This window comes from Apiospora phragmitis (genome assembly GCF_038363925.1).
Source record: "Apiospora phragmitis strain CBS 135458 chromosome Unknown utg000001l:1.0-2902119.0:1.0-2906034.0, whole genome shotgun sequence".
In the NCBI taxonomy this organism is placed as follows: domain Eukaryota; kingdom Fungi; phylum Ascomycota; class Sordariomycetes; order Amphisphaeriales; family Apiosporaceae; genus Apiospora; species Apiospora phragmitis.
The window spans coordinates 2,461,378-2,487,733 of NW_027117399.1; the positions used below are offsets into that span (position 1 = coordinate 2,461,378).

At 41.7% G+C, this 26,356-nt stretch overlaps 5 protein-coding genes across 5 annotated transcripts; 3 read left to right on the plus strand and 2 right to left on the minus strand.

Annotated features, from left to right (window-relative positions):
* Positions 1–516: 516 nt before the first annotated feature.
* PG994_000753 (uncharacterized protein) lies at positions 517–1,424 on the minus strand (the record flags this gene model as incomplete). The annotated part of the gene is made up of 2 exons (XM_066852162.1): positions 517–1,058; positions 1,124–1,424. The coding sequence occupies 2 exons, from the start codon at positions 1,422–1,424 to the stop codon at positions 517–519; spliced, it is 843 nt and encodes a 280-aa protein (XP_066722794.1).
* Positions 1,425–2,153: 729 nt separating this feature from the next.
* On the plus strand, positions 2,154–5,348 carry PG994_000754 (uncharacterized protein; the record flags this gene model as incomplete). Its single annotated transcript, XM_066852163.1, has 5 exons — positions 2,154–2,722; positions 2,785–3,621; positions 3,678–3,867; positions 4,382–4,526; positions 4,579–5,348. The coding sequence occupies 5 exons, from the start codon at positions 2,154–2,156 to the stop codon at positions 5,346–5,348; spliced, it is 2,511 nt and encodes an 836-aa protein (XP_066722795.1).
* Positions 5,349–5,541: 193 nt separating this feature from the next.
* On the plus strand, positions 5,542–6,159 carry PG994_000755 (uncharacterized protein; the record flags this gene model as incomplete). The annotated part of the gene is made up of 1 exon (XM_066852164.1): positions 5,542–6,159. The coding sequence occupies one exon, from the start codon at positions 5,542–5,544 to the stop codon at positions 6,157–6,159; it is 618 nt and encodes a 205-aa protein (XP_066722796.1).
* A 1,271-nt stretch (positions 6,160–7,430) lies between these two features.
* PG994_000756 (ankyrin repeat-containing protein) lies at positions 7,431–10,928 on the minus strand (the record flags this gene model as incomplete). Its single annotated transcript, XM_066852165.1, has 8 exons — positions 7,431–7,690; positions 7,768–7,863; positions 7,926–8,315; positions 8,421–8,466; positions 8,523–8,581; positions 8,634–10,461; positions 10,500–10,744; positions 10,808–10,928. Coding segments are annotated over 8 exons (3,045 nt in total), but the record flags the coding sequence as incomplete, so codon positions are not given.
* A 721-nt stretch (positions 10,929–11,649) lies between these two features.
* Positions 11,650–12,662, plus strand: PG994_000757 (ankyrin repeat protein; the record flags this gene model as incomplete). Its single annotated transcript, XM_066852166.1, has 2 exons — positions 11,650–12,074; positions 12,128–12,662. 2 exons carry the CDS (start codon positions 11,650–11,652, stop codon positions 12,660–12,662), a joined length of 960 nt encoding a protein of 319 aa, XP_066722798.1.
* Positions 12,663–26,356: the final 13,694 nt, after the last annotated feature.

Consider the following 26,356-nt stretch of genomic DNA (forward strand, 5'->3'; position numbering starts at 1 on the left):
TTCGATTCCGATCGACATGGATTCATCGAGCATGAAAAGATTGGAGGAGATTAGACTAGCCAGGGAAAAATTGATGGGAAAGGTTTGATAAGGTGCATCGTTGTGACTGCCAAAAAAGGGGAGCCACTTATGTTCGCTTTCCTCTTGAAATAACTCTGGGGGTTTGATGGCGTCGTGTTGAATTCATATACTTGAGGGTACCTTGCTCTTTATACTTCTTTTGTTCCTGATGGGTTGAAGTGGTATCAGATCGAAGTCTACATACTATCATTGAAGGTTTCCCATCCCCTTTCCCCTTCTTTCTATTCCCTGTTTCATTCTATTTTAGTTATTCCTTTTTGTTTCTCCACTCATACTAGTTCAGCCCTGTCAGATACAAGCAGCCTGTATGCACTCTCATTAGCTTGTTGCGCTACTAAGCTTCCCTTGATAGAGGTCTTGAGAAGAGTTTGTACGGATTCTACTTATACCACAACTACTTAGCCGTAGTATCCTCTGAACATCATTTCAAGCTACCTAAGTGACCAAGCCATCATTCCCTGTTCCAACAAGCCCCATCATAACCGCCGCATATGCTGCAGTAACAGCCAGTAAGTTCTCTGGCTCAGTGGTTGAGAAAATTGCCACACCCGTGGCAAAGAGAATTATTGAGACTGACACTACTGCAAGTTGCTTCGGGGTAGCAATGCCCCAAGTTAAAACAAACATAGGCCCAATAATAATTAGTCCGCCGATAACAGCAAAGAAAAACCTCCGTAGAGCTGTCCGGGTCCTAGCTCGCCGTTGCTCGCCTTGTATCTCCTCCAATCGTGACCTGCCCAGACTTCGGCCAACAGCGGTACTATGCTGCATAAGGTTGTGATCAAACGAGCCCAGAAGGTCTGAGTCTTGAAATATGCTATGATGCTTCTCGTGAGCTTCAAGTTCCTGTTCGGAGATCAGTGCAGCCTGTAGTTGCGAGCCAGGACCGTTGTCGAGGCGTGAGGCTGCTATGTTCTTGGCAAACTGAGTATTCCAACGATTCGCGTGGATGAACTCGAAGTTTCGGAGGGCATCAGCTGATTATGAATTCATGGTCAAGACGTGGATTCTCTTTGTAATTCGGGCTGCCCTGAGTACTTACTGTAGCTATGCAGCATCCCTTTTAGCTGTTCCAACTGCTCGCCCGTGACTTCTTCTTTCTCTGCCTGCGAAATCCATCTAGCCAGCTGACTCTGCATATGGTGAATGGTGATCGTGTACAAAGGGCGGAAGTCTACAACAGTCACTCCACCGGCAACCCAGTGTCTTGTTGAGCCTCGGACAAAATGCGTCAATCTTTCAAAATATGGGAGGACGCTGAGACCATCGAGGTGATGGTCACAATTGGTGGAAACTTTCTCGGCCGGTTCAATGCCTGCCCCTTTTGCGGATTCGGGCTGCATGGCGAAGAAAGATGGGTATCATAATTACCAGCGCACTTGATAGAATAGGATGAGCTCAAAGCCAGACGTGCCGACTAAATACTCCATACCTAACAAACCCAAATGGCAATAGAAATCTAGACACCATAAGCTTCGACAAGGGGCGGGGGGCAAACCACATGTTAGATATCAAAGTGGTAAATGGTCAAGAAATGAAAACGAGGCAACTACTGTGCCCGAAGATCAGGCTGTGCTTACCCAAAGTGGCTTGCAGCTAGTTGGAGATTGATCAAGTTTCAAGGTTGTATTCAAAACGCCCACCTGGTATCTTATGCAGGTAGCTTCACTAACAAAGCTGGTAGCTTATATGTGCAAGCACCCAATCCAGCATAGCCACCACGTAGAGCATGATAACGTGTAAGGCTCTGGACAAATGCATGACGTACCATACTGCTATCACGGGCGCTGCACAGCCCTCTTTGGAAAGACTCAATACGTCCAAAATCTGCCCAAAATTGATTGCGTGCATTGGATATGGTGTAAACCAGCGCCACCTTGACGTATCCCCCCCCCCCTAAAGACTTAAAAGGGCAGCAGCAAGAGATGCTGCCTCGGTGACGGGACCAGGGAAGAGTGTAAACTAGCCCGCCTGCCTTGCGCTACATTTCTCACGTCCTTTACTTGCGCCATTCTTTTTGCCAAGATACTCTCCCAATCACAGTCCCTATCTCGATCATCGGATAACCAACCATGGAAATCGATTACACCGACATCCGGGAGCGGATTGATGCTGCTTCCGTCAAGAACTACGAGGACAACCCATTCGTTCCTTACGATATGATCGAACAACTTGTAACGCGAGAAACCGTTGAATCCTATTTATCTAAACTCAAGCATGAAAACTACAGAACCCTCGTTGACTTTGTATTTGACGGAACGGGTTCGAGACGACTATTTCTGATCCTATCCAGATCGAAGATGCTTCCTCTTCTTTCCAGCCTATCGGAGAATAAATTCGACGACGGGGCCCTTCCAGTTAGGCTTGAGAGCAATGGTGGCATCGCCTCTATTGCCGATGGACCGGATGCACCTAAATCTTACCCGTTCTTCAAGGGGGCTTGGGACTTGAACGATTGCACGCTTCTAGCGGCAAACCAATGGTTGTTTCTAGCCCCCAGGTTCGGTGACAAGACTTTCCACTTCAACTTCACAGGACAACAAACAATGCCTTACTTGAGGCTGGAATCTAATCCCGCCAGCAGTGGATTCTTCGGAGAGGTGTTCAAGGCTGAAATACACAGGACACATCTAGCGCGAAAGTTATGGCCTCTAGGTCTTCCCGATGACAAGGAGGTTCTGGTTGCCGTTAAGAAGGCCATAGAGAGGGGGACTTTGCCGAGTTCTTTGACCGAGAGGCTGATAATCTTTCTCAAGTCCAAGAATACAAGTCGCCTCATCTTATCAAGCCCATCGCTGCATACCGCATCAACCATGACCGATGCTTGATATTCCCTTGGGCTGACGGCGGCAATCTGGACCACCACTGGGAGTCCCTCAACCACAAAGCTATTGGGCCAGAGAAGGTCAAATGGTTTATGGAACAGTTTGCAGGTATTGGTTCTGCACTGATGGAGCTCCATCTGACGGATGGGGATCTCACGGATGGGGTGAAGAATTGCATCCACGGGGACTTGAAACCCGAGAACATATTATTGTTCAATGATGGAAAACCCCAGGCGATGCTACAGATTGCGGATCTAGGTCTTGCTGCTTTCCATGAAGGAGCCACCAACATGAGGGGACCGTCGGGGGTGGGTACGGGAACATCCCGGTATAAGCCCCCAGAGATGGACAGACACAGCGAGAACATGGGCTCAAGAGGACGCGCATATGACATATGGTCGATTGGATGCATCTTGCTCGAACATTTGGTCTGGAGTACCTCAGGGCACAGCAACTTGAGAACGTTCAAGAATCACACCGAATTTTTTTGGGCCCACCGCCCTGAGCAACCAGGCGCAGAGTACGACGTTCATCCCTACGCGAAGTGTTGGATGGAAATCACCGCACAGACTCTCGAGGACAATACCGCCTACAAAGATCTTCTGGAACTTATTCATACCAAGCTTCTGGTCCTGAAGCCTAGTCGGATAGAAGCAAAAGAGTTATGCCAAAGACTCGATGAGGTCCAACGAAAATGTCGTGCCAACCCGTCATCGTATCTGCGGCAACCCAGATGAACTACCCTGAGAGCGAGCTGGATAATGCTAATAGACGGCCATACGTCCCTTTTACAAAGGGGGGTAATCTAGCCGTCCGGGGGAAGGATGATGACACTCCTGATAGGCCACCGATAAGCAGGCCTCAATCCGATTCATTTGATGAAGACGCGATAACACTTGTTGTGCCCAGCATACAAGATGATTCTGGATCAGCTTCATCCTCAATCATTGAGAAGAACAAAGTAAGTACCAGGAGAACAGTGTGTTCAGACAATTGACGCTGAGCTAATCTTTGTGTTCATAGTATGTCGGTTAACCCACCATGCCCATTTATTGAATATTTGATACTGACCTTACTATCGCTTCAACAAGAATGTGAGTAGCTAGGTTGGCAAACAAGATCTTTATCCTTCATAATATTACATAACTAACAGTTCTTCTAGTTGGTAAGTCTTCCATCTATGTCATATGAACGGACTGAGTGCTGACTAGAAAATAGAATGTAAGTCTTCAGTTGTTCGAGAGTATATGATGAGAGAGTTAGTTAATGTACCTTAGCAATCTAAACTGCTCCATGATTCATGGAGGTCGACATCGAACAATGAATTCGCGACAGAGTTTCTGAGAAATGTTGGCTGGGATCAATTGAAGCCTGCAGAACCTTCAAGACCCCCAATTCTGTGCGAAAGCTGCAGTAAAAGCACGTCAACACAGCTGTTTGATCGAAAGTGTGATCTGTACACAATTCACGCCAAGTTGGGCTTCTGCGACCTTTGCAGCCTCTTATGGCAGTCTACGAATCAAGCTGGAATCAAATCGAGGTGGGTCGATCTACAACAGGGCGACAGCCTCGTGGGCATCAAGGGCGGCCCTGACCTTCTCTCACTATACTCTGAGCCAGGTAAAGGTCCCCGAACCATGTTCTCTGGCAAAACTTTGCTAACCACTTCCAGACTTGGACTCAGCTTTTCCGGGGCCAGCACGGCTGGGTTTACCGCAGCTTCTTGTCCCAGGCAGCAAAGAGCAGCTGAGGTTAATGAAACAATGGTTACAAGTGTGTGACTCGGCGCATACAATGTGTCAGCGTCAAAATGATAATAAGCCGAGCATGCCTACTCGCCTCCTGGACGTCAACTCATTATACCTTGCTGATACTGCATCCGTCTCCTCCTCTCGATACGCCGTTCTTAGTCATTGCTGGGGAAAACTCCAGGCTGGTCAAGGGCTTGCTACTACCAAAGCCAATATTGGACAACACAAGCAGTGTGTCAGCCTTGAGCATCTCCCAAAATCATTTAAAGATGCTGTAATCATCACTCAGAGACTTGGTATTCGATACCTCTGGATCGACTCACTCTGCATCATCCAAGACGACGCAGCAGACTGGTATTATGAGTCGGCAAGGATGGAGCAGGTGTTCAGCGACGCATACGTTACCATTGGTGCCAGTTCTGCGCTGTCGTCTGTAGAGGGCTTCCTTGGAGATCGACCGACGCGTCGATGCGTACAATTGCCAGCCCCCAACAAAAGCAGCAAGCTATATGTGTGTCAAGCTATCGATAATTTCAAAAAGCATGTGGAACAAGGACCGCTGAGCCTTCGTGGCTGGGTCCTCCAGGAGCGGGCTCTCTCTCGACGCTCGATCTTCTTCACCTCGACCCAGGTATACTGGGAGTGCGGCACGGCTATCAATTGCGAAACCCTGAGCAAGCTTCAGAAGTAAGATAGCATCCTAACTCTGCCGAAACGTGGCCCCCGAAAAAGAGCGCCTACTGACAGGTGCCGATGATCTAGCACGAAAGCACGCTTCATCGGTGACGCGAACTTTCCCAAGTTTGCAATGGAGTACTACCGGGATGGCCGACAGCTGCTTGTCCAAGACTTGTATGAGCGATACTCCGGGCTGGAGATTCACAATGCCAGCTGATCGCGCGGTAGCCATACTGGGACTCCAAGAACGTCTTGCCCGCGCATTTCGCACCGAGGCAGCCTACGGCATGTTTTCGTTGTATTTTGCGCGTGGATTGCTGTGGCGGCGGGCTTCTGAGGAACCCATGACGCAAATAGCGTGGCCTTCGGATCACTCTGTACCGAGCTGGTCATGGGTCTCGAAGCTCGGTCCCATAAGCTACCTACCTCTTGAGTTCGAAAAGGTCGCCTGGGCCGTTGGTCATGTATTTGATAACCCGCTGAAGTCTCTGGGGAAGCTGTATGGTGATGGTGGTAGTCCACGTGCCAAGGCGAAGTCAGAAAAAGAAGCGGTTTTGCACTGTTATGTGAAAAGACTGCTGACTTTGACAGAAGCCCAGGAGCGCATCAAATTTGACATAGAAGGTACATACGACTTCGAAAAATTGCATTGTATGGAGGTAGGTCGGGACAAGCCTGGGGCGTTCAACGATGAGCCGAACCTTTATGTGCTCGTTGTCTATCCCAGCAACGACAGAGACAGGGGAGCCTACGAAAGGGTCGGAGTAGCAACATTGAAGGAATCAGAACTAGATAGTGAAGAATCCTGGGTGGATATTCGGTAAATGGGTTTCTGGTGTAAGCCGTATGAACATAATGGCGGTACGAAGGGCTTCGAGGTACAATAAGTATGTTTCTGGAAGCAGCACCCGATACTATGGAATATTTTTCTTTGAACAAGTAATCGGCATCCATGACACGTGACTTCACTTTAAGAGCCGCGGGGCATTGTGTTTTTGATTAGGTGGTTGTTCCACTGCTACAACATGTAGATCTCATAAATGTGCTTGGCCGTTGCTAAATGGGCCGACAGCCTGATGCCACTGATAATGGGAAGGAAATAAATGTAGTGTCAGCATCGCATCCATCAGCCAATCCACAGGGGCCTTTGGCAGCCGGACTCTCCGGCATTCCCGGTGTTCCCAGGCAAGGCTCTTAAGGTGCAGACAGCGAGAAAGTATCACCCCCCCCCCACCCGCAATCCAGCGGTATTACCAGTCGGAACATAGCATGTCGAAAGATGGCGCAGTTGGTTTACCAAGCGCTTGATCTGACCGAGTGGCAGTTATGACTTCTAGATGTTCTTCCGGGCGCAGGTCTCGTCCGATGTCATCTCCGCCATGCTTCTCTCGACGCGGATGAGCCATACGAGGCGCTGCCAAACTGCCGGGGAATACCAAAAACAACTGTCAAGATTCTTGTCAACGGCCTTGTATTCCTCGTGACCCCGAACCTGCATACCGCACTTGTCGCATTGGAGTATATCAAGGCCACTAATCTTCGTATAGTGGATGTCCACTTTTGCGTGCGACAGCACTCCTACGTCTGCGGGATAATAGTAAGGACCGGCCTAAACTCCAAGTCCTTGCTATTTATAGAGGTTGGAAAGCCCAAGGAGCAACTGTTAAAGACGTACCTTCATAGGTAATTGACCCCATATAAGAAAATAACAGACAGGTCCTTTGATCCGATATCCACGAGTTGTAAGGCCCGGCCAGCATTGGAGAGTTGTCGGTAAAGCTTATATCCATGGTGTTATGGATGGAGAGGCCTTTGAGGAAAGGAAATGTAGACTCTTATTGTTCGAGTAATAGGCCTTAAGCAAGAAACCATATCTATCTGTAGGACTTTGGTAAGAATGGGAGGGGCCGCCCCAAGGGCCCCTATCTGGTAGCTGCCTGGTGCCCAGCCAATCCCTTTGCAATCAGGCCAACCCTATCTGTGACCAGGAGCTCCATCCCTGCATCTGCTTGTAACTAGTCCCCCAAACCATCAGCATGTCGTATTCATTGGCTAGTGAATAGCAGAAACCCGTGTTGTAGGTGAAGCTACTTACCTTGACATTATCCACCTCATTGTTCTGCGGCCCATACGTCTCGCACAGCAGCCCCGCATTCTTAACGAACCGCACCAGCCGCGGGCAGAGCAGGAACGGCTCCGCCGCGAAGACGACGCCCGCCAGCCTCCACCGCCGCGCGAAGTGCACCGCCGTCTGCACGCTGGCGGCCCGCTTGTCGAGGTCGCTGGGTGGCGGCTTTTCCAGACCCCGGGAGGCGGCCGGCCGGCGGTGGTGATGAAGAGGACCGGGTAGGCTCGCTGCTTCAGTGACAGCAGGATGCAGATTTCGGGGGTGAAGGACGAGAGCACGAGCGGCCGCTTGTCGCCGGCGGAACGGCGGATCTTGTCGAGGGCTACGTCGATGAACTTGTTGATCTCGATGACCACAGGCGCCACGCCGGCGATGACGGACTCGTGGATCCGCGGGTGCTCTAGCGCACAGGCGGTCAGCAGGGTGTTGCAGGGGGTTTAGCGGCGGTGGCATTTCACTTACTGAACTCAATGTTGAGACCCACATGCTCGGGGAGCTCTCTGAGAATTTCTTCAAGCGTGACGAGCGAATCGTGGATGAACTCGCCGCGAGTGTTGGGCTTGAAACCCTTGGCGCGGAAGTCGACGGTATGCTTTACTCGGTCCTGCACCTGGGAAGCCCCGGGCTCCTTCCTCTCACTAACGGAGCGGGAGTGGGGTCTCGGAGCGGGCACCGACGTCGGATTATGTGGGCTGCCTATGACCGAAGCCGGGTTCCCGTGTGGAGACTGCACGTTGCTAGCGTACCGGAACTGCTCCAGGGTAAGATCATGGATTAGGATATCCGTGCCCGACTCGCTGAATGATAGGTCGTGGTACGAAACGGCTTCCAGGTCTCGTGTGAGTTGTAGATCTATCTCATGATGAGCTTATTTTCTGATCACAATACTTGTTCACTGCCGCTTACCAAACTACTGTAGTTAGTAATGGGTCCCGAGCGAACATATTCAGCGGTTACTTACCTCGACAAAAGAGGCACCAAGCTTGGCTGCTGCCAAGAATGACTAAATTGAATATCCAGTAAGCTTCATTCATCATGTTTCAAGAGTTAGATGCGCACCTGGATAGTGTTCTCGCCGATCTGGAGATATTTATCTTTACCAACGTTTTGGCCCAGCCCTGGGAGAAGGTAAGCCAATCTTGCCAAATGCTTGGAATGTAGTTATCTTACCTCTATGGCCCACCAAAATCATCCCATCGCTGCTTTGCCGTTTCTGTGAAGGCAAGGGGTCTTGAAGATAGGGATATGGCGTTGCCCGAACGAAAGTGAACAGAACAGTACCAATCACATTCATGGTGTCGCAATCCAAAATCGCAGCGGTCCGCTCCCGTACCAGGTTCTCTCGTGGACAGCCAGCAGCCAGTTTGATGCCTTCCAGGACAGCACTCCCGATCCCGACCACCTTTTCCTGAGAAGGGTCTAACCGGCTACAGGCTGTGATTCGGAACGTGAGCACCGGTACTGCATCATCCTTGAGCATGAACACACATGCAGTGGTGTCAAGATCATCGTTGATGAGTGGTAGATCGAATATCATAGAAGCTGTAGCCTTCCCGACTTGAGACTCTTGCGGTGCGGAGATTGTCAGGCTGTAGGAGGTATCTTCTTTTGCTGCAGCCGCTGGGCTGGGAGAGTAGCAACTGGTTTCGACAGGGTCTACCTTTAGCCATGCCTGAACACTGCCAAGGTTGACTATAATTGCGTGCTCCCCCTGCCCGAGAGAAGTGGCCGTGGGCTCTGTCATCGCTGGAAAGCTGTTCGCTGGACCCCCCTGGAGGATGGTACGATCCCAGGCTCCAAGTAGTCCTGCGATGGTCTGATGACCTCTGTAAGCAGCGTGCTCCTTTGCAGTCCAGCCAAAACGATCGGTTGTCGACACATCCGCCCCAGCAAGGAGAAGAGCCTTGACGACACCTTCGTGGCCATACATGCACGAGATGGCAAGCGCAGTCAAGCCTCTCCGGGGCTCTGTGGCATCGATCATTTCGTTCCGTTGATCAGAATTTGCGAGTAACAGGTTGACATAGTCGACTCGTCCTTGTAAAGCAGCAATATGGAGGGCGTTCTGGTCACTGGCTTGTCCTGCTGTGGATTGTGAGGAGATTCCAGCTCCGACATCAACGAGGCACCGAACAGCCTCGTCATTCCCTACTCGTACTGCGGTTGTAAGAAGCCCATCAAGAATGCACCGTATGTCATGCTCATTTCGTACACAAATATCCTCACACAGGCATGTGATGACGTCCGTGAACATGGACTGATGTCGGTGGAGCATTATCTCAAAAGGTGTGAGCAATTTGCTCCCCTTCGTAGACCTCATCAACTTTGCAACCCAATCCGGGCGCATTGCTGGACCGCCGAGGGAAAGTATGGTCTCGCAATATCGTATAAGGTCAAGCTTGGCCGCATAGCTCAGCAGCTCCAGACCAGATCCGTCGGGCTCGAGAAATAAGGGGGTTGGACTGGGGCAGAGCTGCATCATCCGTTGAAAGACCTCCAGGAGTTCATCTTCGCGCCTACGGACCCCGCGAGCTGCAGAGCCTTCATCGCTCGCTCTAGCAGATGTGGCGACTCGCATGGAGAAAAGGAGGCAATCCTTGTTCAGGCTCTGAGCAAATTCCGGAGACCGCTCCAAGACTTGGATAGCCGTGGCTTCCAGCTTGTTTAAGACGAGATATCTGATCACCTGATCAAGTTGTATAATCCCGAAGTCGAACGTGTAATCTGGACGAGCCAACTGAACGAGCTTCTCAGCATTGCCCTGGAGGACCAGATGATGCAGAGTGCCAATGTTGGGCAATCGATCCGAGGCCGAACCGAAACGCCAGGGTGTCTCCTTCAAAGGGACAGCTTGTGGATCTGGCGTGTGCTCGATCCGAGCTCCATCCAGCTCAGCCAGTAGCGTAGTTATCCGGAGTGATACCGCAGTGGTCTTCTCCTCCGAGCCATCGTATAACTTGAACCACTGGATCTCCTGGGCTTCCTGCTTTCCTCGGTTCTGCACGTCGATTCGTTTCAATTTGCCAAACAGCCTACGCGCGGCGTCCCTGTTGGCTCTGTCAAACCAGCGTAGCTGTTGGAGATCCCCAAGCAAGTCCCGGTATCCTTCTGCGAGGAAGAGAAGTTCTGACTGGCGGAAGCTGCGGGCAGGGATGGTAGTAGGTGGCCCTCGAGATAAAAGCTATCGATCATCTCCTTCTCCTGGTCGAGAACCGAAGCGAGTATCTGATTCCGAAAATCCTCAATTCGGCTTTGGTCTCCCCACAGAGCTTGGTATGCGGCTAGGTAAGTTAGTCTGGCTTTAGCTCAACATTTGGGATGATCGTCTCGAAGGAGCTACCTACAATCAAGACCCTGGCCTTGGATGTGCAGCTGCTTGATTGACGCCTTCCTGCAGTTGTAGTCTATGTAGAAAGACTCGAATTCCGGGATGATGAGCCGGTGGAAGCCTTCTCCGAATCTCATGGTCGCGATGGAGAAGATTGAATCAAAGTGTCGTTGATCCGTCGGCTCTTCTAGTTAACTGCTGTTTGTGGTGTTGGATTGAAGCTACATAAGCAATCGGCGATCTGTGAGGATGTTGGTGTGTTTGTTGGCGGGGTTAGAGCAACGTTTTGAAGGTATGTACTGTACTCCTTTGGATGTCGGCTTAGGTGAGCACCCGATTGGCGGTTACGGCCAAGGGTAATGTGGCGTGGTGCGCCAGGTGCCATTGCCTTGGGCCCTGCTTACCACACAGCCTGCACCAACATTCTGGCATGACGCAGTGAACTACTCCGTGGGGAAAGTGAATAGAGTCTTATCGAATAAATTTTCTATAGAGCCAGATAGTGTTCGGTTCATGCCGTATCACCCTGAAATGTGATATGGTATATTGTAAAGTTTTGAGTCAGTAGCAATATTTAGCAGGCACACATGTGCACCGTGATTTCACAGACCGAATCAAGTCCACCTGGTTGATACGACTGCATGGGCTTGTCAACCCCCACCCCCCTTGTTTGTGTACCGGCCCCCGAGACGATGCTCGGAAAGATAGGAGTGTCAAAATGTGACGCATTGGTCACCCCCGCGATCCTCCCAGACTTCGAGAGCCCGGAATCCATCAACATTCTCCACCCCTCCTCTCGCATACATACATAGTTCTCTTACTAGCGGCCCGTCCCATGATTTGCCTAACCGCGTCGTTATGGACCCTTTGTCAGTGGAAGCAAGCGTGACGGCACTGGCTACTTCAGCCACTCAGATCTGTTCTGTCATTTCCCAGCTACGAGCGCTGTGCAAATCATTACCGGGCCGCCTACACGCCTTGAATAATGAAGTCGCTGACTTCGAACTGGTACTTACCCAGTTGGCGTTACTCCTCGAGCAGCGCAAGTGCACATTGACCGATTCAAACGAAATGGCCATACCACATCTGTTACGACAGGCCCGGATGAAGTTGAATGAGGCCCACGAGATTGTAAAGCGCCTCGCAATTGAATGCAGAGCTTCAAGGAGCACGCTGTTGGGTGTTCATTCATGGCGCAAAGAGCAAGAGCGCCTCCAAATGCTACAGGATGATATTAGAACAGTCAAGAGCAGCTTGAACATCATGCTAGGGGCATCAAACTTGTAAGTGCATGTCTTTTTGACTAATTACAGTGCAGTCATTGAAATTGGTATAGACAAGGCATGATGAAGATCCGCGTGAACATACACGCTATGTCTAGTACTACGTCCAGTCACCTTGCACTCAGCGAGAAGTTCATGGGCTGCCTGACAGGGGTCGACGAGAGGATTGCCAAGGCTGAAGAAATGCTCCAGCTACAGTCTCAACAACTGCAGGCCAACCAGTTCAAACAGGTCCGAGCGGCGTATAGCTCGAAACCTCGACTCAAGCAGCAACAGTCTTTTCCTCTGTCAGATCACAAATCACCGACACCAGCTTCAAGAGATGACTTTTCCATTCATGTTACGCCCCGCTTCAGGACATGCCGACCAGACTGCCCGTGTCCATGTCACGCAGAGCGCGCAACAGCCTCTCCACCTATCTTCAACACTCTCCTTGGGCGGCTCTTCGTTGGCTACGCGGGTCTTCCGATACTCAGCCCCAAGTGCAATGACGAAGAATACCGCGGATCGCGCTCAAGTCTAGTCAGTATGGAATACTGGTTTCCATCCAAGCACCGTCTATCTACTTCGTCTCTGGAAGCCATGTAAGTTGCGGATGGAAGCCGCGCCCTTTCCGCATAGATGCTGGACCAAAGGCCTCCCAACCATTTAGAAGGCACTGGAAGAAGCTGGAAATGTTGGTTGATGCAGTCACAGTGACGATGACTCCATGCGAAACCATTGAGACAGGGGTCCAGGCATCTGTGGAGGTCGGGTCATTTTGAGCATCTTAAAGGAGACCTTAACAGTGCCTTTTGCATCATATAAACTCTGATAAGTTGTGACTGCAGCTGGTATTGTCTAGTGGTAATGACCTCCTGCGAAGCCATCCGCACATGGGATCGGCATAATCTTTAGCTGTCAAAACCCGGATGTGAGTGTCAGGGTCCCATCTTACACGAGCCTGAGACGTGGATGAGGAGTGCCGAGGCCGCCGCTAGATATACAGGGACAGTGATCCTCCCAGATAGCTGGAGGGCCAGTGTTTAGTGAATATACGCACCTACCCCCCACGGGCATCTCTTCACGACCTTGACAGTGAGCAAGCGCTTGGCTCATGGTCCCGCGCTATATGGAGTTGGTGATTCGCCAGCAAGACATTTACGAGCGAGGCATTATGAGAGCCAACTTGCCACAGAGGCTTCAAGCAGTCCCTTAGCCTGCGACCCCCTGAGAAGTTAATATGGAAAGGCTGATTGGTCGAATTACGCCTAGTCACATTATGGATTGAAACTGGGAGCTACGAAGACAGTCTAGGAAGTCTTCCGGATATCCGGGATGCACCTTGTGGCAGTGTTGATTGAGTTACCTTGTCTGGCGTAGCTTCTCATGGAATTATTTAGAACGAAGCTTACGCGCCGATAGTTATCGCCGCGGAGCTATCAGTGTATCTTATTAATACCTACGCCTTTTTAAAGAGTCACCGTTTAGGGTATTTTTAAGGGTTCGACTTAACCGCGAGTTTAATCTACATAGCTCACTTAACGAAAGGTGTTATTTTTAAAAAACGTGTATTAAAGCTAATTAATTATAATATAATATTTTATTTATAAATAGTACTTTAATTATATAATATACATTATAAGCGAGCTACGTATATAAACGAGCTGCGCACTTTTTATTATTAAGTCTTATAAATTATAAATTAACTCGATTATAACGCTTAAAACTAATTAAATATATTAATAATTATTACTTTTAAAGGTTTTTATATTATTTTAATAAGTACGCGTATTATACCCGGGCTTTCCGTAGATCTTATAACGTTATAAGCGTGTTTTAAACGTTTTTATATAATTACTCCTCCGACGCGATTCGTTTTATAACTATTTATTAACGTCTTTTTAAAACTATAAGTTTTCTCTAGTTTATATATAAAGTAATCTTTTATTTTATAGCCGTTTTTTTTTTCGTACGGCGGCGCCGGCTAAGTATTTTATTTACTTTTTAAAGTGTCGCGTTCTTATTTTTCTAAAAAAAATAACTCGGTATATAACTTACGTTATAACCTTTACGATCTAATTAAAACTAATTAAAATAAACGTCGAAAAGCTATTTTAATATTATATAATACGGTTTCGAATAACGTACCCTATAGGCGAATTAACCACTTTCGTTAAATTTCGTACGAATAATTTTTATAACTTAATTCCTTTACTACCTATTATAATTAATACTTAAAAAGAAGGGTAAATAGTTTTAACGCTTTAAGCGCTTAAAAACGACTCGAAATTAAATCTTTAACGCATAGCTCGAACGTATAAAGTCTCTTGTATAACCCTTTATAACTAACAGCTTAATATTTTTACGAAACGCGAAATACCCGCTAATTTTCGAAAATTAATAGATTTTAAAGAAGATATAATCGTACGATATATAATCGACCTAAATTCGCGGTTATTTCCTCCCCGGATAAGTAGTATTAAAGATATAGCGAATCGATTATTCTATTAACGCGACGCGAGACGCGTCGACGTTAATGTAACGAACGCTATCTGGGTTCCAAAAGAAACCTAGTAAGACGTACTGGGGTTTATGTTGGCAATACGAGAGAGTATCCGAACATGCGATAGAAGTCGCTTATATCGATATAATGGGCAATAGCTCGTAGGAACGAAGGTGACTGAGGTGCGTAGGCTTGGGGGTATTCATAATAGTTTCGTTAAAGCTGTTTACCTTACTAATGGGTTAAGATTAATGCTTAGATTGATTACTGAAGTAGAGAGTGTCTATATGAAATATATAGGGAAAATATCTATCGTTATATATCCAATCCCTCCTTCATTGATCTGTTGCTGCTTAGTGATCCCTTCTGAGCGTGCTTAGTGTTGCTCAGTAATCGCTCCTAATCACGCTCTGCGCTGCTCAGTGATCTCGCCTAAGCGTTTGCCGTGCCACGTAACTTGCTGTCGGTCGCCATTACTTTGCAGGCGCGTTCGCCCCATCGCCGGGCGTAGAGGTGGCGTTGCTCGTTATTGAGGAAAGTCTGGTTTCGTGTTCATATAGCTGGCGGTGCGGTCCGTGGCTGTGGTATCGTAGCCTGTTCGGGGTATGGTAGTTCCGTACCGGTGAGTGGGGTCTTTTGGCCGCATGGTTAGGTCGGGTTGTAACAGTTAATTAAGCTTTAAACTTTATACTGATAGTTACTAAACCTCCGGACGCGTTTTAATTAAAGAATTTATTATTAAAAAATCTTTTATAAAAATCTCAACGCGTATCGCGTATAGTTTACCCTTATATAAAATATAATTTATAAATATAAAATTTAAAAAGAGGATATTTATAACTTTAACGAGACCGGCTTTCTTATAAGCTAAATCTCGTTCGAAATAATCGTTATAACCTCCGATCGATACGGGAAGCCTAGGGCTATTCCGGAATCTATCATTTCGTAATTAAATAAAAAGCTACGTACGCCGACGCCTCCGGCGACCTCTTTAGCCTATTTATACCCTAGGAATTAAAAACTTTAAATAATTTAATTAAAGCTTAATTTTAAACCGAATAGGTAGGGAATCGAATTATATAATATTAAAATAGCTTTTCGATATTAATTTTAATTAAACTTAATTAAATTATAAAAAATATAACGTAACGTATCTTATAAGCAAATATCCTATATAAGCGAATATCTTATTCTTTTATACCTTTTTTAATAAAATATAAATTAATTTTATTATAACGTATTTAATATATTAAAATTAATCGGAATCCTTATTTCTAGATACTTCTATATTATTTTAATAAGTACGCGTATTATACCCGGGCTCTTCGTAAATTTTATAACGTTATAAGCGTGTTTTAAACGTCTTTATACGACCACTTTTTCGACGCGATTTAATTTATAATTATTTATTAATATCTTTTTAAAACTATAAGTTTTTTTTAATTTATATACGAAATAATTTTCTATTTTATAGCCGTTTCTTTTTTATACGGCGGCGCCGGCTAAATATCTCATTTATTTTTTAAAAAAGTAACTCGATATATAATATATATTATAACTTTTATTATTTAATTAAAACTAATTAAAATAAATATTAAAAATCTATTTTAATACTATATAATACGGTTTTAAATATATTCGGTTTAAAATTAAACTTTAATTAAGTTATTTAAAGTTTTTAATTCTTAAGGAAGAAATAGGTTAAAAAACGTTTTTAAAAATATTAAAATACGTAGCTTTATATTTAACTATAAAATAATATATTCCGGATTATACGGAATAAGTCCTATCTTTCGAAAGCCTCTTTATATATTCGAAACGATAAAAATCGCTTAGAACGCTTTTAAAAACGCTAATAAGAAGTCCTCCTTTAAAATATAAGTAATATACGCCCGTATAAAATATTTAATTTCTTTCTCGTACGCCTTTTTTAATATACGAAAATAACCGATATTAAAAAATTAAAGTTTATATAATAAATAAAAAAGTATATAAAGTATAATAATCGAGTTCTTTTTATAATAAAGCTTAAAAATTATCGAGTAATAACTTTTATAGCCGTTTAAAACTAAAAAGTAATAATAATCCTTCGTATAAAACTTAATATATTAATTAAAATATCGAATCTAGTCCTCGCCTCTTTTATTCGTAGTTTAGCTATTTTTAATAACTGCGATCACCTAGTCCTTCGGTAATAGGCTATTTTTATACCAGGGAAAAGAGGTGCGTTTTCCCGGTAAAGATAATATACGGAGGGATAGCGTAACCGTATAATCCAACGCCCTGAATAATTATAACCTATTCCCGGTTCTTTTATTATATTACTTTAAGCTTTCCGTATTAATCAGAGGTGGTTATAATTATTAGAACAGTAGGAACTAAGGTTTTCTATATTACTCTAAAAGGGGTGCCACGTGCCTACTCGTACGAACCCCTTTCCTGTTTCGTCAGAGGGGTATACGATGCCCCTCGTAGCTAGCACTAGAGATAGACATGAACAATAGAATAAGAACGATTGAACCCCGATTAAAACCGGAACCACCGTACGTACGAGAGCCCATTCAACATAATTATTTTAGACGAGATTTAACTTATAAAAAAGCCGGTCTTATCGAAGTTATAAATATCCTCTTTTTAGATCTCGTATTTATAAATTATATTCCGTATAAAGGTAAACTACGCGCGATACGCGTCGGGATCTTTATAAAGGACTTTTTAATAATCGATTCTTCGGTTAAAACGCGTCCGGAAGTCTAGTTATTATCGTACGAAATTAAAGGCTTAATTAATACCGACGTATCCCGCGTCGCGTAAATTAAATAATCGATTCGCTATATCTTTTATATTATTTAACCGGGGAAAAAACGATCGCGTATTTAAATTAATAATATATTAAATAATTATATCTTTTTTAAAATTTAAAAGCTTTCGAGAATTCGTAAATATTTTATATCGTATAGATTAATTATTTTATTTACGTTATAAAGTTTTTAATAAAATATAATAAATTAGTATAACTTTTTATACGCTTAAAGTTAAGTCTTTTTAAAGCGCTTAAAACGTTAGAATTATATATATATTTTTTTTAAAATTATAATATTTTCAGACGTAAAAAAATATAAAAAAAGGTTAAAGCTATAAAGAAATTTATAAAAGTGAGACATTCGCTTATGTAGGATATTCGCTTATAGGATACGTTAAGTTATACACCGGCTCGCTCTTTTAAAACATAAAGTAAGCGTACTACGAAAAGCGAATAAAGTACTTAGCCGGCGCCGCCGTACGAAAAAGAAACGGCTATAAGATAAAAGATCACTTCGTATATAAGCTAAAAAAGATTTATAGTTTTAAAAAAACATTAATAAATAGTTATAAAACGAATCGTATCGAGGAGTAATTATATAAAAACGTTTAAAACACGTTTATAACGTTATAAAATTTATAAAAAGCCCGGGTATAATACGCGTACTTATTAAAATAATATAAAAACCTTTAAAACAATAATTATTAATATATTTAATTAGTTATAAATATTATAATTAAATTAATTTATAACTCATAAAACTTAATAATAAAAAGTACGTAATTTACTTATATACGTAATATTACGATCGGCGGGTTAGTCCCTCGCGAGTGTTACAGTGCGTGTGGACTAACCACTACGCCACAAAGCAAAAGCTTCGGAAATGACTCTTCGGGTCATTTCTATCTAATTCTACGCCTTAAGTGCTACCCCGCGAGGGACTAACCCGCCGATCGTAACACTATACCCTCTCTCTAAAGGCATGCCCTCATGCCTAGGGTAATAAACCCCTAATACTATATAATTTACTTAAGTTCGGTATAAAGAAACTCTAAAGCTTTTATACGGGTAACTAATTCGTATAAGGCCTTGCCTGCTTATTAGCGATCTTGCCTAAGTAATTAAAGAGAGCTCCTATCTAGCAAGTATAGGAATCGAACCTACGTCTCCTATTTAATAAGGGCGAAGAGTTATTATATTATAATACGTATAAATTAATTATTACGCTATAAAATAAAAGCTTCGGAAATAACTTTTCAGGTTATTTTTATTTAATTCTACGCCTTAAGTGCTACCTCGCGGGGGGACTAACCCGCCGATCGTAATAGCGAGGTAATACTTACGGCGTAGAATTAAATAAAAATAACCGTTTAGTTATTTCTAAAGCTTTTATTTTATAACGTAGTAATTAATTTAAACGTATTATAATATAATAACTGATATATTTATTAAATAAGAGCTCTCTTTAATTACTTAAATAAAATCGCTAATAAATAAGTAAGGCTTTATACGAATTAATTCTTTATAAAAAAACTTTAATGTTTTTTTATATTAAGTTTAAATAAATTATACGGTTATTAAGAGTTTATTACCTTAAGTATAAAGGTATGCCTTTAAAAGGGGGTATAATATTACGATCGGAGGGTTAGTCCCTCGCGTAATAATACTTAAGGCGTAGAATTAAATAAAAATAACCGTTTAGTTATTTTTAAAGCTTTTACTTTATAGCGTAGTAATTAATTTAAACGTATTATAACACGTAGCTCGTTTATAAAGTACGTTATAATTATATATAGCTTAACTAGTTTCGCATATAATTCGAAACCTAGTCTCCTCTTTATAATATACACTTAGTAAAAGGGGTTCCTCCTCGTATAGTTAATTTAGTTCGGCTTTTCCTTTAAATCTCTAACGGGCGGAAATTCTCGGGCTCTTTAACACGGTCGCCCTTATATTAATAAGGGCGTAAAACCGTCTCTTTATTTTTATTAATTTATAATTACCTCGTATAATTATTAATTAATATTAAATAAGCTTTTATATATACGTATAAATAAAGGTTTAAATAGTATTCTATTACTATATTTTATTATTTATTTTTATTTTTAATACTAGTTATAAAGGGTATCGTATGCCCCTCTTAATAAAATAGAAAAGGGGTTCGTGCGCGTAGGTTGTAACGAACGGCTATCGGGGTCTAATAGAAACCTCGTAAACGTGCTATTGGTTTATGTTAGCTTAGACGAGAGAGTATTTGGACGTATAGAAGACTCGGTCTTTTAATATAATAAATAATATTTTAATTAATCGTAAAATTTAATTAAAAAGTATAATAAGTTCGTTAAAATAATATACTTTATTAATATATTAAATTAATACTTAAATTAATCGCTAAAATAAAAAGTATTTATTTAAAATATATAAGAAATGCTCGTAGTTATATATCTAATCTCTCTTTTATCGATCCTTTAGCTTAATAGCTTACTAATACTCCTTATAATAATCCCCTAAGCCGTTAATTTATTAGATCAGTGGCTTATTCTAACTGAGCCGGTGATCCAATAAGCCGGTCACGTGATCCTTCGTTCGTAAGGTTCTTCCCCTAAGCTCGTAGGTGTTCGTTCTGCTCGTTCGGGGCTAGGTATTTTAGAGGTGCCTTCTGTCTAGTTCGTAGTGCCGGTTTCTATTTCCTATTTGCGGTCTTGCTTAATTAGTCGTATAGGTAAGCGCCTTTTTACGGAATATCGTGGTGCCTTCCCGTAAAGTGGGTCCGGGCCGCGTGATTAGGTTAAGTCGTAATACTATTTCTTCCCTTTTATTTATTTTATTTTTAAAGCGTTAAGTTTTTTAAATACCTTTATTTATTTATTTTACCGGGTTTAGGTAAGTTTCTTTACTTTTTTTATTTATTATAATATTTATTTATTATAGTATCGGGTCGTGTCGAAAAGTTTTCCGTTTAACGCCTTAAATTGAAAAAAACGGAATAACGCTATAACTTAATAGCGCTTATTAACGAGTTCGGGGTTAAGGTCCCGCCTTATTTTTTATATACGTCGCGGAAATAGATGTGTAAAATAATGGAAGGTTTTAACCGATATCGGGAGTATGTTCGTTTAGGCGTATCCTGTAATGGCTCAGGGACGTCTGTTTTTACGGTGTCGCGTATCGTGGACGAATCTCGGGCTCTTCGTCTTATAAAGCAAGAGGCGAGCGACTCGCTCCGTCAGGCTAGCGCGGCTCTGGAGCAAGCTTATCGGGCTGCTTAAGAGGCTTTTCTCCGTCTTGAGAAAATCAGAGTCTAGCGGGAGTCCTTGGTGACTTGGGGTGCGGAGATAGCTCGTCGTGGTCTTCGTTCTCTAAATAAGTTAGAGACGTAGGAGCGCGCGGAGTCCGAGGCCGTAACCGACGTTTATAGCTTTGGTAGTTTTGAGGTGATTAACTAGTTTAGGACGGATATAGACTTTTCTTTGTCGTCCGTCTCTTAAAATCCCGAAGTTTTTTAACGGCGTTCTCTAAGTATCTCTTAAGTTTTTAAATATTATTTTTTAATAGGTAACTTTTTTATTAAACGAGGTATTTCTAATTTCGTCCGTTTTATTTTTTATCGAGTATTTTATTTATTTCGTATTTATATTAATCTATTTTAATTTTTAATTACGTCTCGATTTTTACGTTTATTAATATTAATTCGAGTAGTAAAATATAAAAGATAGGGTATATTCGTATTATTTTAAATAGCGATAATTAATAATTAGTTTTTAAAATAATTTCGGCGATTTTAAATAGTCCGATCTTTTTAAAGTTTAATTTATCGCTAGGTCGTTTAGTTTTAATATTTCGTTAAAGGAGGTAAACTTTTTCCCCTTCTTTTAGGATAGGTCCCTTTATCCTTTTCTTATCGGCGTATTTTTTTATTTAATCTTAAAAAAAAATAAGGTCTTCTTATAACGATATTTAAAGTTGTTTTAATTTTTCGACTTAAATAATCGCTATCGGTACTAACTCTCTTTTTAATAGTATTCGAGTAACGTCGGGGTTAAACCCGTAGTTTATTTTAAAAGGTAATATGTGTATAGTTTCGTTATTTACGTTATTATATATAAATTATATTATAAGTAATAACCGTACTTAGTTATCCTGCTCGTAATTAATATAGCATCGCAGGTATTATTTAAGTGTTTAATTTATACGTTTTCGTTTATCCGTCGGTCTGCGGATAGTAGGCTATGGATAACTTATGTTTAACTCTAAATTGTATTATAAGGGATTTCTAGAATTTGGCGGTGAATAACTTATCTCGATCGGAGATAATTATTTCTAGTAGTCTATACTAATTAATAAGGGTCCTGAGGAAGGTGTATGCTAAGTTATTTGTGTCGCTTACTTCTTTGTATGGTAGGAAGTAGGTGTACTTAGTGAGTTTATCGGTAATAATTAATATGCTGTCGTACTTGACCTTGGTTATCGGCTCCTCGGATGGTGGTAGCTTGACGATGAAATCTAGTGCGATCGTTTTCTAGGCTCTGTCTAGCGGTGGTATAGGTTGTAGCTCCCTATACGGTTGGTGTCGTGCGGTCTTGGCCTTATTATAGAGGTCGTATTCGTTGATCACCTTGGCCACTCGTTCCTTAAGATTCTTGTAATCGAACTGCCTATTAATTCGTTTTTAGGGTTTTAAAGATTCTTTAGTGTCCGTGGGCTGGATGCGTATAGAACTCTTTAATAAACTCCTCCTGGTACTGTTCCGGGATGTCGATCTTACCGTGTCGGTATTTAAGTTTATTTCTGATGTCGAGTCCATCCCTGGCCCGGTTTATAAAACCTATTGTCTCGGGGGTATATTCCTTAAATTTCTTAATCTATTCTTCGTAAAATTATACTTTATAGGTGGCTTAAATGTGTCGTAATGGTATTAAGTTTCTATCCTTATCGTAAGTGAGGATTGTGCGTATCTCTAGTGGCACGTCCTGTTAATGGTTTAGTTTTCGGTTTAGGGCGTCGGCCTTGTTATTATCGCTACCCTTTCGGTAAGATAATAACGAAGTTGAATTCCGATAAGAATTCTGACCATCGTATTTATCGTTTATTTAGCTTTTTATTAATAATAAACGTTATAAGGTTTTTATAATCTGTATAAACCTTTATAAGGTTTTCGGTACTATTTAAGTAATATTTCTATTCTTTGAAAGCTTTAATAATAGCTATTAACTCTTTATTATAAATTTAGTAATTAAGTTCTAGTTTATTTAATTTCTTAGAAAAGAATGCGACGGGGTGCGATTTTCCGTTATCGTTTCGTTAACTTAGCTGGCCTCCGATCGTATAGTTTAATACGTCGGTCTCGATTTTAAAAGGTTTATTAGGATTTATTACGCGAAGTATTAATTCGCTAAGGATCCTATCCTTAATAACTTAAAAGGCCGATTCTTTCTCGTTTATTTATCGAAATAATATATCCTTCCGTGTTAAGTGCGTAAGAGGTATCGCTATCCTATTAAATCCGGGGATAAAGATCCGGTAATAATTAGCTAGTTTTAAAAAGGATTTGACTTTTATAGCGCTTATAGGCCTAGGCTACTCTCGTACTATTAATATTTTAGAGGGCTCTATTTAGATTTCTCCCGGGGATATTACGTATTTTATGAAAGTGACTGATTTCTTGTGAAACTCGCTCTTTTCCGGGTTAACTAGAAGATTAGCGTTTTATAGCTTTTAAAGCACTATTTTAACGTGTTCTTTATATTATTTTTTATTTTCGGAGTAGATTAGGATATCGTTTAGGTAGATTATTACGAACTTATCGAAATATTCGCGTAAAATATAATTAATTATGCTTTAAAAAGTAGCGGGTATATTATAAAGTTTAAAAGGCATAGCTTAATATTTAAAATGCCCGTACTTGCTTCGAAATGCCGTTTTCTACTCTTTTCCCTCTTTAATACGGATTAGGTTATATACGTTAAATAAATCGAGCGTAGTAAAGATAATTATTTTATATAGTTTATTACGTAAATCGCTAATTAAGGGAAATAGGTATCGGTTTTTAATGGTAATTTCGTTAAGTTTCCGGTAATCGACGCACAATCGCTATTTCTTCTTTTTATTTTTGCTCTTTCGGGGAACGAAAAGAATGGGGTATCCTGCTAGTAAAGTGGATGGTCGTATAACTCCTTTTTCGAGGTTTTCCTTAATATATTCCTTTAAGACTTCTTTATGTTTTTAATTAAGTTTATATATCGGTATAAACTATAGTTCTTTTCTTTTTTTAAAAGGTATTTCGTAATTTTATCGTATATAAAATAGTAAACCCGTTTTTAGCTTCCTATTAAAAAGGTTTTTAAATTACCGGTACTCTTTTAGTACGGTCGTCGTAACGCTCGGCTTAAGCTTTTTAATAATAATATATACCCGAAAGACTTTAGGCTTATTTAAGGGTCCTTTCTTAAAACGCTACTTAGCGGCTAAACCTCTTCTTAATATATTTTATTAAAATTAGCCTATTTTTTAATTAATTTTAAAATTATTTACCCGTAATTAGGGTATCCTTAATATTATATCGTATCTTAATACTTCCGTGATATCACACGTGATTCGTTTATAACGTCTTCCGATATTAATTAAAAGGTTCGCGACTTCTTTTCGTACTTCTCTATCTTCGTAGGTTATAAATCTTTTATCGATAGTTTTAAGTCGGTATGAGGCGTTTTTTTCTTATTAATTTAATTCTAAGTTATTAATAATTTTTAATAAGATATAATTTCTTTACGTTCTGTTATTAAGTAGCGTTTTAATAGTAACTTTTTTAACGTTTATTAATAATATAATATACTTATAAATATTTCGTTTATCCGTTATAATATATAGGGACTTATCTTATCCTGCTTAATATCGTCCCTCTATATTCGGCGGCGACTATTTCCTAACTGCTATTAGAACCTAACTCGTTCTTTAACTAATCTCTAATAGCGCCGAATCTACTCGTACGGCGTAGCTCGCTTATAAGTAAGGGGTAGTATAGTAAATCTAGTTATTATAATTAATTTACGTATTTAGGATTCGGGTTCTTTTATAAACCTTAATTCCGTTTAAGATTTTATAAGGTTATTAGCCCGTTTTTATTAAATTAGAATAACTTCGCCGTCGTTATTAATACGGCTATTAGTAATATTGGCTACTTAAAATAATCGTTTATTCGTATTTTAGAACACCCGATTTCGGAGTTCTTCGTCCTCTTGGGGGCGTGGATCGTATGTTTCGTAAATATCGATCGTAGTAGCGGATCGTTATTCTCGCGTTATTTATAGTTATCGGAGGGCTCGGGACTTTTCTTATACGTGGTCGAGATATCGGTCCTCGTTATATGTCGTCTAATATTATCTCTCTAGGTAGCATTTCTTTAGTTATTGGGGGTCTTCCTATATTAATAGGTACGCTCGCCGTGGGTCGGGGATAGTAGTTTTAACTTTCCCGATCATGTAGTTTAAGTGTAGGTGTGTAATAGGTTTTCTTCTAATCTTTTAAGGAAACTAATCGTTCTTTAATTTCTCCGCGAAGTGTTCGGTATAAGCGTTATATATATAAAATATCTATAATAATATAAAGTAAGCCTCGTAAGTAAGGGATACTCGAGGGTCGTTTTTTATAGAATAGTTTCCGTGTACTCCTTATTCGAAACTATAAGTGATAAGGGTTTATCGTAACTTCCGAGACTCGGGGGATGGGACGCCGGGGATGGCGAGCTATCCGTCTACCTCTAGACTTCGTGGTTTCGTAATTTCGGGTACTAGCTCACTTAGGGGCATACCGACTAATCGTTCGTATCCCTCTGGGTTAATACCTTCGTCTTCCGACTTATAGGGTACGAGGGTAGTGTTTTTTATAGGTTCTCGTTTAATTATAACGAGGGTTTATGTTTTGCGGCCTCCCTTTTTCGGGGCCTTAGGGAACCATCCGGTTCTTTCCTTATTTATTAAGTGAATAGAGCACCTATCGTTATAATAGGCTGTTTAGGATAGGCTGCCGTATAGTACGTTTAGCGTACTATTAGCGCTACTTCTTTTAATAGCTACTAGGGTCTCCTCTACTCTAGTAGCGTTAACTTATCGTCTATTCGGAACACGGTTAAACGTCTTCTTAGGGCTTTTATAGTCCCGTACGAAGTGCCCGTTCTTCCCGTAGTTATAATAAGTAACGTCCTTTTTTTTACGCTCGCTTTTATTATTTCGTTAAGTGGCGTCGAGGTTTATAGGTTTATTATATTAACCGTAGGCGGTAAATCGTGGCTTATTATTAATTAGTTATCGTAATTACTTAATATTAGCTCGGTTAGTTTAGCTTCGGTTATTTTACCGGGGTTATCCTTTTTATTTCTCTTTACGTCGTTTATAAAGCCGGGTGTCGATTTTAATAGCTAATTTTATATATTAAAGGAAGTTGGTAAGGGTATTAAGTTAGCTTAGCTCGTCTTTAACTTCCTTTTTAAGGCCTCGGTAATATATTATAATCTTGGTATCTTCGGTGCTATCGAGACGTGCTATGATGCGTCGGAACTCTGCCGAGTAGCTAGTTGTAGACCCTTTTTGTCGTAGGGTCTCGAGTTTTTGTTCCGCTTGCCGTTTTTTATCGGGATTTTAGAAGAGTGACTTAAAAGCCTCTTTAAATCCCTCGTAATTATTAAAGATCTTTTAAGTTTTATTTCGGTATAGTTTAATTTATTAATTATATTTTATAAATTCGTCGAGGTAGGGTTCGAACTAAGCGAGTACTTTATTTTTTAAGAAGGAAGCGGCGTGTATTACGCGTTGGGTTAAATCGGTAAACGTTCTTTTATAAAACCGTTAATAGGCCTTAACCTAGATTAAGAATCTTCGAAGATTCCCGCTAATCTTATTAAAAGTATTAGGGGCATTAATCTTTATTCCTCCTTTAAGTACGATAGGGGTTTGGATGATATTGGTAGCTGCCTAAAGAACTCGGATCTGTTCTCGTAGG